This window comes from Macrotis lagotis, chromosome 1 (genome assembly GCF_037893015.1).
Source record: "Macrotis lagotis isolate mMagLag1 chromosome 1, bilby.v1.9.chrom.fasta, whole genome shotgun sequence".
Lineage (NCBI taxonomy): Eukaryota > Metazoa > Chordata > Mammalia > Peramelemorphia > Peramelidae > Macrotis > Macrotis lagotis.
The window spans coordinates 20,298,619-20,311,831 of NC_133658.1; the positions used below are offsets into that span (position 1 = coordinate 20,298,619).

General features: G+C 42.7%; 1 protein-coding gene across 1 annotated transcript in view; it reads left to right on the plus strand.

Annotated features, from left to right (window-relative positions):
- The window catches only part of LOXL2 (lysyl oxidase like 2), a 141,731-nt gene that overhangs the window by 77,793 nt on the left and 50,725 nt on the right, over nucleotides 1-13,213 (plus strand). The window contains exons 5-6 of the mRNA XM_074195360.1: nucleotides 3,504-3,726; nucleotides 13,014-13,197. Coding sequence (XP_074051461.1) covers nucleotides 3,504-3,726; nucleotides 13,014-13,197 — 407 coding nt within the window. The remainder of the gene's footprint in view (nucleotides 1-3,503; nucleotides 3,727-13,013; nucleotides 13,198-13,213) is intronic.

Sequence of the window (13,213 nt, forward strand, 5' to 3'; positions counted from 1 at the left end):
GCATAGAGACAGCAGGTAGTTCTAGACTGATGATATTAGAGGCAGCAGTCAATAGAGCACTAGAGTTAGCCATAAGAAGTCCTGAATTTAAATCCTCCCTCCCATTCTGGGCAACTCATTGAATTGTTTTGAGCCTTGATTTCCTTCTGTATAAATGCTTGCCTCAAAGGGAAATCAGGGATAACCCATGCAAAGGACTTTACCATACCAAAGCACTAGAGAAAACTGGCTGTTATTATTCCACTGTGATCCTGTGGTCACTTCAATTTAAAGGAAATTCTGACATGCCCATCAGTTACTCCATAAAGTAAAGGGGAATGTTAATTGAGAGCCTGGCCAAAAGATTTTTTTGGAGCCAAGAGCAATCTTACAGTTCCCTCTAAGTCTGTCCTCATTGACATCCCTGAAGACTTCTAGCTGGCCCCTCCACATGGAACAAGATGTTCTAAAGTGAAGAGACAGGGATAAGGAGGACCGTCCTGGTGTTAATTACAGCCATGGGAGCCGTAGGTCTGCCTCTACAGCAGGCCAACCAGGCCCATCCTCTTGACTCATATCTTGTTGGCTCTCTTCTCCATTCGTGTCTCATTTGCTCCAAAGAAACCGAGCCTTGGTGAGACAGTCTTTGGGATAGTCTGTCTCTAAGATCTGCAGAATGTCCCAAAAGGATGGGCTCCCCATTCCTGGTTATTGGTCTGCCCAGGATGCTGGGTAGATTCCCCAAGGAAGAAAGGTATTTAGTTGGCAAGGATATTGTTTGTAGTTTTTCTGGAATGTTACAAGATTCTGCAAGTTTGGGGGAGAGGGAGGAGCCTGGGAAACAGGCAGAAGCATTGAGGAGAGAAGCAGACATCAGTGGAGAGGCCTGGGAGGCTGGCTGAGGATCTTTATTTCAAGATTTGGCTCAGAAACCAATGACTTCCAGGTTGTGTAGGTAATATCCCCATCCTGGGGCAATGACCTCTTTCCTCTAATTATAAGAGCAAGATGGAAGCTTCTATACCAAGGCCTCAGCAATCCTGCTTCTCCTGCTCTGATGCTTAGTGGATATTATTAGCAGATTAATTTTCAAGCACAACCTTCTTAGTAATAATAATACTAATAGCTGCTGCTTTTTATATAATGCTTTAAAGTTAACAAAATGTTTTGAAAATAGGGTCTCATGTGATCCTATAATATTGAGGGTCAAATGCTGTGCTTATCCCCATTTGACAGATGAGGAAACTGAGGCAGCAGAGGTGAAGCGACTTGTCCAGGATTCCACAGCTAGTCAATGTCTGAGGCCAGATTCAAACTCAGGTCCTCTTGCCTCTGAGTCCAATGCTGTCACCACTAGGCTACCTGGCTGCCTCTTAATGGCCTTCTTCAGGTCATTCATATTTTTTTTTAGATTTTTTCAAGGCAAATGGGGTCAAGTGGCTTGCCCAAGGCCACACAGCTAGGTAATTATTGTGTCTGAGACCGGATTTGAACCCAGGTACTCCTGACTCCAAGGCTGGTGCTTTATCCACTGTGCCACCTAGCCGTCCCCATTCATATTTATTTGTGGTTCCTCCAATTGACTTCAAATTTCTTTGAGGTTGCAGTCTATTCCTTTTTTTGTCTTTGAAGTCTCCAGATCTTATCATAGGGCTGGGTCCATCATAGGTACTTAATAAATGATCCAATGGCCCATACTGCCTATGTGACCTTAGACTAATCACTTCATCTGTCTAGACCTCAGTTTCCTCATCTGTAAATCAAGACCTGATGGCCTTTGAGAATCTTCTGCCTCTTAATCCATAATCCCACAAGAGCCCGGTTTTCTCAATGCAATAATCTCCCATTCTTCCCTGTTGCCTATAGAACAGAAATACACAGACTGTCAAAATTGGAAAGGACCTCGGATACCATTTAGGCCAACCCTCCATGACAGAGAACCCTCTGAGAACATCCTTGTGATTCATTATTTTCGGTCACTTTTAATTCCTGAGGACTACATTTGGAGTTTTCTTGGTAAGAAAACTGCAGTGGTTTGCCATTTCCTTCTCCAGTTCATCTTACTGATGAAGAAACTGAGGCAAACAAGGTAAAGTGACTTGCCCAGAGTCACACAGCTAGTAAGTGTCTGAGGCCAAATTTGAATTCAGAAAGATGTCTATCAGACTCCAGGTTCAGAACTCTAGCCATGGCGCCATCCAAACAAAAGGTCCTCTAGCCATTGCTTGCAGATTGCTATTGTTGGAGAGCCCGCTACTCTAATGGTGGCCTGTTCCTTTGGAAAAGTTTAAAGTTTATTTTTTTCCTAATGTTAAGCCTAAATCTCCCCCTCTATATCTCCTTTCTCCTAACTCTGTCTTGTGCGTCGAACATAAAAAGTTAAATCCTTCTTTGATGGAACCTCATCAAATTTAGAACTAGAACGGCCTTTGAGGTCATCTAGTCTAGTCCTCTGATTTTTTCAAATAAGGAAACTGAGTCCTAGAGAGATTAATGATAATAACCATCACAACTAACTTTGGAATAGGCCTTAATGTTTGCCAAGTGTTTCATATATAATATTGAATCATTTCACTTGGAATCCTGTCACTTGCCCATGGCCATAGAAACCCTGTTCCTCTGACTCCAAGTCTCCCAGCATCCTGCTGTCTTCTCCTAATAGCCCTGCAAGCCAGCCATTACACTCCATCTCCCTCCAAAAACCCTAGCTGCTTTGACCAGTCTGCAAATGACAAGAATATCCAGGAGGAGGGAGGGGAGCCTAATGGTGCCAAACAGTAAACAAAGATAAGATCAGATGAGGAACGGAAAAAAGGATTGAAATTTGGGGATGGGGGGAAACCTACAGATGATGGAAGCAATGGCAGGTCACAGAAGATGAAAGTAGATTGCATTTAGCAGCTAGGAGATACTGGGCACCTTGGATAGAGCCATTTGCATCTTTTGGTGGCTTGAGAAGCCATATTGCAAAGGGCTGACAACTGAGTGGAAGATGATATAATGGGCATCTGTGGAACAAAGGATGTGAGAGTTGGGAGGGATTTTAGAATAGAGAAAGTCTAAGCAAGAAGAAACTTAGAACATAGGATGTCCAAGTGAGAAGGACCCTTAGAACAGAGCATGCCTAAGCAAAAAAAGACCTTAGGAGAGGGAATGATCTAGCAAGAAGGACCTTAGAACACAGAATGTTCAAATGAGAATGAGGTGACTAGGATGAAGAATGTGAGAATCCAAAAGGACAGTGCCTAGAATACAGAAAATGGACTTCCGGATTGGGTGGGCTCTTTGGGCACCATTCCACCCTTCAGGACGTCATAGTCCTTCATTCTCCATGCTCAGACCCAACTCCTGTCCTATGGTACAGATTCATTAAATATTTAGTGACTAAAGTTCTCACTTAATAAAGGAGGGACCTGAGACCTCAAACGAGCCTCCCTGTTCTATGTCAGATGCCCGAGAGTTGCCCAGGCCACAGGTCCCCTCTGCTGGGCCAGCCTGTGACTCTACCCTTCTTGCTTTCTCAGGATATATGCCAGTCGGCGGAAACAGAGGTATTGGCCATACTCTATGGATTGTACAGGCAGCGAGGCCCACATCTCCAGTTGCAAGCTGGGTAATCAGGCTGCCTTGGACCCTGTGAAGAATTTCTCCTGTGAGAATGGGATGCCCGCTGTGGTGAGCTGTGTTCCTGGTAGAGACTTTGCCCCTGGCAGCCATACGGGTTTCGGAAAAGCCTTCAGGTCAGAGGTCAGTATAATCAAGCAAGATCAGACATTTGGGGCAGTAGGGAAACCCTGAAAGGGAAGGGCTAGGGCTGTACTGGGTGAGGTTGCTTGTGGGGGGACAAGAGGCCTAAGAATGGACTAAAAGTGCCTGTAATTCTTCCAGGGGAGAGGGAGGGAGGGAGAAAATCTCTGCTTATTACATCACTCCTCTGCTCTCAAATCTTCCATGGCTCCCAGGAACTAGAGAAGAGAGTCCATATTCTCTAGCTCATTCTGTCTTTGCTAGCTTTGAACCTTCCTACCATTCCCACTTTGTTTTTCACTATTTCCACTTATTATATCCAATAAAACAGCATTAAATGAAGGAAAGAAGGAAGGAAGGAAGGAAGGAAGGAAGGAAGGAAGGAAGGAAGGAAGGAAGGAAGGAAGGAAGGAAGGAAGGAAGGAAGGAAGGGAGGGAGGGAGGGAGGGAGGAAGTGCCATAATGGGGCCGGATAGGGCACTGATCTTGGAATCAGAAATCTTATCTTCTTGAGTTCAGACCTGGCCTTAGAAATTAGCTATGTGACCCTGGGTAAGTCACTCCATTTCCTCATCTGTCAAATGAGTTGGAAACTAGTATCCTTGCCGCCCTCCAAAAAAAACTCAAATGGGGATACAACTGAAATAACTGAATAATTTACAAATATTGCTTCATTTGATCCTCACATTGATAGAGGTTATTATCTCCATTTTACAGATGAGGAAATTGATATAAATGGAAATGAAATAACTTTATTTCTAAAGTGACAAAGCTAGTAGAATTCAAAATCAGGTCTGTCTGACAAGCCCAGAGTTCCATCTAGTGTGCCACACCTCACTTCCTCAATAGGGGGAAGATTTATAATACGTACTCCAAAAATAATTTATTGGAAAGTAGTTCTAAGTAAATTTATTTTTGCAAGGCAATGGGGTTAAGTGACTTGCCCAAGGTCCCACAGCTAGGTAATTATTACGTGTCTGAGGCTGGATTTGAACTCAGGTTCTTCTGGCTCCAGGGCCGGTGCTCTATCCACTGCGCCACCTAGCTGCCACCTCTTAGTAAATTTTAATGTCAAATTAAAAGACTTGGATAGTTCTAGGGAGTCATGGAAGGTTTTAGAACAGAGGAGGCTTCTTGGAGGGATCCATCCAGTGCACTGTTCCATTGAACAGTTGGTCCTGCCACTGAAACTCCAAGTATGGAATGCATAGTTGGGTACCTGTTCCCCTGCCTTCATTGTACATTCATCAGACATCACTTTGGGGATTCTTAGTTGGGTACCTGTTCTCCTGCCTTCATTGTACATTCATCAGACATCACTTTGGGGATTCTTAGTTGGGTACCTGTTCTCCTGCCTTCGTTGTACATTCATCAGACATCACTTTGGGGATTCTTAGTTGGGTACCTGTTCTCCTGCCTTCGTTGTACATTCATCAGACATCACTTTGGGGATTCTTAGTTGGGTACCTGTTCTCCTGCCTTCGTTGTACATTCATCAGACATCACTTTGGGGATTCTTAGTTGGGTACCTGTTCTCCTGCCTTCGTTGTACATTCATCAGACATCACTTTGGGGATTCTTAGAATACAGAACATGAGGTGTCCAGGCTGGGAGGGCTCTTTGAGCACCATTCCACCCTTCAGGGATTATTTTCCTCATAGTCCTTGACTCTCAGTGCTCAGGTCCAGCACCTGATCTGTGGTAAGTATTTATTAAATGTTTAGTGAATTAAGTTCCCACTTAATAAAGGAGGGACCTGAGACCCTAAGTGAGGCTCCCTGCTCTATGTCAGATGGCCTGAGAGCTTCCCAGGCCACAGTCCTCACTGCCATTAAGGAGTCCCCTACCTCTTTCATCCGTGCCAAGGACAGAAAGTGGCCAGAGCTCTCCAGAAGCTGATCAAACATCAGTAGAACATACATAGTCTGAATTCCAAATGTACAGTCAAGAAAACAGCAAGAGGCCATAGTCCGGGTTTTGACTGTGCTCCTGACCAACTCTGTTTCTCAAATGTAAAATGGAAATCATAACAGCACCCACTCTTTCAGTTCAACTTGGTCCCCTCTTAACACCTACTCTGCCATTCTGTTATAAAGTGCTGTCCAGCTACAGAGTCCTTCTAGTTATGATAGTGTGTGTTTTGAGATCAATCAGTTAATAGATAGTTATTAAGCTACTCATGGGGCCAAGAGCTAGTGCTAGAAAGGCAGGAAACAATCTTTGCCCCAAAGAAGCTCTCATTCAATTGAGTGTGGGGGGAGATAACATAATAATAATGAACATCTACATGTATGTAAAGAGGAGCTGTAAGGTAATCTCAGAAGGGAAGTGGCAAGGATGATCCAGAAAGGCATCCAGCAGAAGGAAGGATTTGAGCAAGGCCTTGAAGGAAGCCAGGGGAAAAAGCAGAAGTAGAAAGTACTTCTCTAGGTCTAACTTTTCTCTGTTTTGAGTCCTTCCATCTCTGAAATTTTTTGATCCAAGGTCCCTTCTAGCTCTGACCTCCTAGGATTCTTTGGTCTCTCCCATTTCCTGGCTTTCCAACAAGCATCTCTGAGCCCAGCTGTTGGGGAATCCCCTCCTTTTATCCCTTAAAATAAAAGGGTCAAACTGAAACAAAACAAGCCCATTCCACACTCCCCACTCTCAGCCTCACCACACCCTCTCCATAAAAAGGTCCTTGCATTATTCTTCCCCAACTGTGTTCTTTCTCCAATCCTGCGCCAGCTGACTCTCTGCCTAGTCCCCACTAGGAGAGAGCCTGCTGACTTTACACTCTGCCTTAGTTGTGATCTTGCCCATAGGCAGCCTGTTGGAATGGAGCTGAGCTCTGGACTTGGCTTTGGGGGAACTCTGTGAAAAGTTTAGCCCAAACACAAGTGTGAGCCAGGAAGTTTAAAGCAGAAATTTAGAAGGAAAAGAAAGAAGTCTGTTTACAGTTTGGGAGCCCCCTGCTGATGCTTCTTAACAAGTCAGTAATAGGTCTTTGGACTTAGTTTCTCCATTTGTAAAATGGGTGTATTTGTAAACTAGATTGGGAATCAGATGGGTGGTACAGGGAAAAGGAAGGTGAGCCTGGAATCAGGAAGGTCTGAGTTCAAATCCTACCACAGATGATCACTGATTATGCAACCCTGGGCAAGTCACTTAGCTTCTCTCTGTCTCAGTTTCCTCAAATGTAAAATGGGAATAACAATAGCACCTAAAATCAAATGAGATAAAAAATGAGATAAAAACATTTTACAAAATTTATTTGATGACTGTTATCTCTAAGGTTTGTTCTAGCTCTACCATTCTGTGATTTTGATCCCTTGCTCCCAAGAATGATTTTGTTTTGGAACTTTCTAGGATCATAGAAAGCTGCCTCAGCTCACAAATCAATTTAAAAGAAAGAGGAGCACAGATTAGAGAAAGAAAAGACACCCCAGGGGACCGATAATGGGTCAATTGGCAAACATTTATTAAATACCTACTGTGTGCCAGTCTTTGGACTAGACCTAGGGATGCAGAAACAGAAACAAAATAACATCTGCCTTCACTGGGGAGAAAACATGGACCTAGGTAGCTATGGTCAAATCAGAGATGAAGCAGATGCAAGGGAACCGAGGAGGGGAGTCACCTGCAGCAGGAAAGTCAAGTAGCCTGGGGCAGGTCTTGAAGAAAACTAATTGTTTCAAGTGATGCTCTAAAGAAGGACCAGTATCCCAGACGTGCAGACAGGGAGACCCAAATTAGGAAGAACAGAAGGCAATCAGAAGAGGGTGGACCATGGAGTGTGTGGAAAGGAACAGAATGGAAGGAGAAGGGGGCAGATTTGGAAGGCCTTTAAATGCCAAACAAATCCTGAGGTATTAGGGAACTACTGGACTTCACTGAGTGAGGGGAAGGGAAGATGACAAAAGGATCGATATCGTTCTGAGTTTTGCAAAGTATTTTGTGTATGGATATTTATGTATTGATATATTGATTTGTTCATGTATGAACATGTAAACATATACATGCATCCATACACATGTCTATATCTATATAATTAAATCAATCAATACTTAGAGAAATTAATTCAGGCTATTTAGATCAAATACTGAAGTTGAAGCTTAAATACTTTGGCTAGATGAGGAGAAAACAGGACTCAGTGGAAAAGACCCTGATCTTGGAAAAGATTGAAGGCAAAAGGAAAAGGGGATGGAAAAAAATGAAACAGACTGATAGTGTCACGGAAGCAATGAACATGAGCTTGTATACACTTTGGAAGACAGGAGAAGAGAGTGGAGCCTGCCATATTGTAATCCAAAAAGAGTTGGACACAACTGAACAATAAACATAACATATATATATATATATATATATATATATATATACATCTATTTACATATAATAAATATAAATAGTATATATTATCCAGGATAAGCATATATATATATATACATATATACATATATATATATATACATGGATTGGTAAATTCACATGTGCATAAAAATTCTCCTTCCTTATATAATACAAATATTTGTGTAAGAGAGGCATGAGGAAATGGAGCAGAATAGACCCCTGCTTTGCCTTAATGACTGTGGTGGGGTAATTACGAGCCAATAGATTGGCAGAGCCAAATCATTGAAACCAACCCTGGCACAGTGCAGTTGACAAAATGGACTCCTGGAGATGTGAAGGGACTTGATCAGAGTCTCAGAGATAAGAAGGGCAGTGCTAGGACCCCCAGTTCTAGGTCACTTTTCCTTTATCACCCATTCTCTCCTATGATGCACATAAACACATACTATTGGTTCTCTTTCTTACCCACCTGCTGAGTAATCCAGGAGCAATAGACTGGATTCCCACCCACCCACCCTAGTCACTCCTTTGTACCCTCAGGATAATTGCCTCTGATATTAATAGTGGAGGAAAAGATTTGGTTGTGGCCTCTGAACTTACAGTGATCTCCTTCTTTGCTCAGACATCTTTCATTAACCTCCTGGCTGAGGCAGGGGTGGGGTTAAGCATCCTCCTCCCCATATTTTTTCCATCCCAACCAGCATCCAGGAGGATGCTTAGCTTTGGGTCATAACAGATGCACAAAGTCCAGTGAGCAGATCCCTTCTCAGTCTCTTAGCAGAGACTCAATCAACAGAGGAGGGGAGAAAGAAAAGAACATCAGAGAGAACATGATGGGGCTCTTTACACAGAGAGGGTGTGTTTAGGCTAGAGGGAGATAAAAATTAGAGAGACAAAATGGTGTAGAACATTGAACACTGTATTCAGATTCCATTTTGGCCAAGACTCTGGGCCTCATTGTCCTCAACTGTCAACTAAGGATATGGGATTTGACCTCTCAGATCCCCTCAAATTCTACATTTATGATCCTTTCAACATAGCATTTGGCAAAACCTCTCCTATTCTTTGTGGACAATGGCAAGACCAATTCCATAAATGATGTGGTTAGGGTTGGATGACAAACTAGCCTCAAAGAATACTCATGAAAAAGTCCATATAGACTGGGAAGGAGATCTCTCCTGGAGTATATCATGACCCGTCCTGGGCACTTTGCAATCTAATTTGTTATTCTCAGCACATCGAAGGCACCATTTGATTAATGTTGACCATTCATTGAATGGAGGCATAGATGACTTGCTCAATCAATTGGCAGGGTCTGAGGCTGTATTTGAACATAGGAAGAGAAGTTTTTCTGACTCCTAGAGGGAACTCTATCCTCTATGATGCCACCTAACTTCCAACTAGGCAACCACCGTTCAGCAATATTTTTGAAGGAATTCTCTGTCAGCCAAATGGCATCTGAGGTCTTTGCTAGTTTTGAGACTGATTCTGGAAAGTTCCTCAAGTTGTTGTCAGAGCTGGGACTAAAGGCCAGGTCTCCTAATTCTCAGTCCAAGTTTCATTCCATTTCCATCAGCCATCTCACATCTCATCAGTGAGACTCCAGGGACAAGTCATTTAACCTCTAGAGCCTTTGGTTTTCTCATCTGTAATAGGACGGGGTTTGGCTCAATGACCTCTGACATCCCTTCCTGTTCTAAACCCTGTATGTCTCCTCTGCCATCTGAAAGACTGCCCTTCTCAGTTCAGATTTCAGCTATAAACCTATAGACTAAAAGTTCTATTAAAATACATTGAAATCTTTCATTTTCACCCTTATTTCACTCTTCCACCTCCCCTCTCTATGGAATCATCTCTTGGAACAAAATTTTTTTAAAAAGAGGAAAAAGAAAGCAGTTCATTAAACACATCAGCCGTCTCTGGCAGCATGTTCAATATTCCACACCCATGTTCCCTAAATTTCTCCTCTCTCCTTCTGGAGCTGTGCTTGGTCATCATGATTATTGCTGTTGAGTGGTTATTCAATGGTGTCTGACTTTTTGACCCTATCTGGGTTTACTTGGCAAAGATACTGGATCAATTTGTCATTTCATTATCCAACTCATTTTAGATGAAGCAAGTGAGGCCAGCGGTTGCCCGGTATCACTCAGATAATAAGCGTCTGAAGCCAGATTTGACTCAGGCCTGGTACTCTGTGTACCATGGTACGACTTAGCTGTATGATTATGCAGTATTCCTTTTTGTTTCGTTTTGTTTATTTATTTCAGTTTCTGTGACTTTTTTATTTTTTTACTTTGCTCTGTATCCATTCATACAGGTTTCTATATCCTTCTCTGAATTCTCCATTTCATGGTATTTTACCCTGCAACAATAATCTATTCTGTTCACAATCCACATTTTCTTAGCCATTCCCCATTCGTGTGCATCAATTTTTGTTTCCAGATTTTTGCTGCCACAAGAAGGGATGGGGGTTTATAAGACATATATTTGTCTTTAATCTCTCTGATTCAAAGGGTATGGCCATTTTAGTTCCTTTTTTAGTTCATTTATTCCATTTAGCTTTCCAGAATGATTAGATCAATTAAGAGCTTTACCAACAATGTATTATTAGTGTGTCCCTTTCTTCAGAACCTCTAATAGGTGACATGTGCAAATCTAGAGAATCCACCCTAAATGTTCACATGGGCTATTTGTACCTGACCTGAGTTAGAGCATTCCAAGCTTATATTGGTCTGATAAGTCACATTTGACTCTAACACAGCAATGTCATTTTGGTCCATTTTGATATGAAGGACAACAACCAACCAACCCACTTCCCTTTCTTGTATGGGGTGTGAGCTGAAACTTCAGAGTTGTTTTGATTTACATTTCTTTGATTATTGATGAGCTGGAACCATTTATCCAATGCTGTTCATAGTTGGCAGGTCTTTGAGAACTGTCTGTTCATGTTTTTTGACCACATACTCATTGGGAAGGGATCCTCAAAGCACCGAAGTCTACTAATATAATGGTCCTTTCTCAGGCCAAATCCCACCTCTATCCTTGCTCTAGTCCTGGAGGACACTCTCTCTGTAGTCATTCCAAGAACTCTTGGCCCCTACCATCCTGTACTTCTATAAGGATTGAAGGAACTTGGTCTTCTAAGGGTGTTAAAGAGCAATGTCCTGAGGGACCTGTCACCACTGAAGCCTAGAAAGATATGCTTTTGGTGGCCTGGGGCTGTTGGTGTTTTTTCTAATTTTTCATGACCCATCACTAGCTGGGTTTCAAACCCAGCTGTTGAGTTCAAACTATCACATAGGCTTAGATGTGACCTAAGAGGTAAGGGAACGAAGACCCATCACTAGAGTTTAAATCCCCCTTTCTACGTCCTGTCTGTGTGAGCTTGGGCAAGTCTCTCTGGACCTCAGTTTCTTCTTCTGTAAAATTTAGATTGGATTGGATATCCTCCAGGATCCCTTCCAACTCTAAGTGTCATCAATCAATCAATCAATCAACAAAACATTATTAAATGCCTAGACTATTTCGAGCACTATGCTAAATGTTGGGTATGCCAAGACAAAGAAATGCTAAAATTATGTTCTAGATAAATAAGTGATGCTTGACTAGCCCTTAAAGTTGGAATCTTAGAATGGAACTTTAGATGCATTATCTCACTTCTTGTAACCCAGAGATCAAAGGGCTGGAAGTATTTTTATTCTCATTTTGCAGATGAGGAAATTGAGACTGAATCTTGACTATCTCAAAATCATTTGGTATCAGAGGTGAGATCTGAATACAGATTTTCCTAACTCCAAGCCCAGCACCCTATCCTTTGCACCACAGTGACTTGGCTCTTATGAAATCATGGGCTATGAAAACCAAGGGTTTTATCTCTAGCCATTTTTCTATACAGTAGCCAACATGGTGCAATGGAATTTTTGGTCCTGAAGTCAGGAGGACCTGTGTTCAAATCCATCCTCAGACACTTAACACTGAGCAACTATGTGACCTTGGACAAGTCACTTGACCCTGACTACCTCACATCCAAGGCCATCTTCAGGTGTCCTGATCCATATCTGTCTACTGGACCTCAATGGCTCTGGAGGAGAAAGTGAGGCTGTGACATCACAGCACCCCCACTGTAATACAATTCATGTGCTTGTCATGGCATCACCTCCCTGATGTCATGGTCTTCTCCATGAATGAAGGACAAACAACAATAGCCAACATGTTAAGGGAGGGGAAGGGAAAGAGAATAAGTCTTTCTATTGTACATTGTGAGCCAATGTAGCTTGAGCAACTGATCAGGGCCCCTGACCAAGTTCTCCCAATTCCTTCCACTAAAAAGGCCCCCATAAATATGAAGCACCATTGTTGTAATCATTATCAATCCCATCTCAATGTTGATATAAAGTTTCTAAAAGACTTTGCCTACAATGAGAGTGAGGTAGATGGAGGGGAAGAAGAGTCCTAAACATGGAGTCTACATCCCTGAACTATGTGACCCTGGTTACATTGCTTAACTTCTCTTAAGACTCAGTTCCCTCCTCTGTAGACTGGAGCTCATATGGTACCTCCATCCTAGGGTTGTGGTGAGCTCCAAGTGACCTAGAACCAGTAAAGCGTTTTATAAATATTACATGCCATTTTTCTCATTTGATAGTTAGGAGTACTGAGTCTCAGAGGAGTCAAGTTCCCTATAGTCACATTTGTGAATGAATGAGACAGCTTTCTTCACATCTAAGCATGGTTTGTTGAAGTCATGGAACCCAAGTTTGGATCCTAACTTCCTGGGACTCAGTTTTCTCCTTTATAAAATGGGATTGGACTGAGTGCAAGAGAACCCAGAGAGAAGATGCACAAAACCATGGATGTAGGGTGGCCAAAAGGCAGGTGGCAGGTCTCCTGAGATACTTAACATCAAGCTATGCCCCAAGCACTTCTCCACTAAGCAAGTGCCTGTTTCTCTTTCCCAGCAACCTTTGGTGCGGCTGAGAGGTGGTGCCAACACTGGAGAAGGCCGAGTGGAGGTGCTCAAGAATGGGGAATGGGGAACCATTTGTGATGACCAGTGGAATCTATTGTCTGCTAGTGTGGTCTGTCGGGAGCTGGGCTTTGGAAGTGCCAAAGAGGCCATCACAGGTGCCAGGCTTGGGCAAGGTAAGAAGCAGATTCT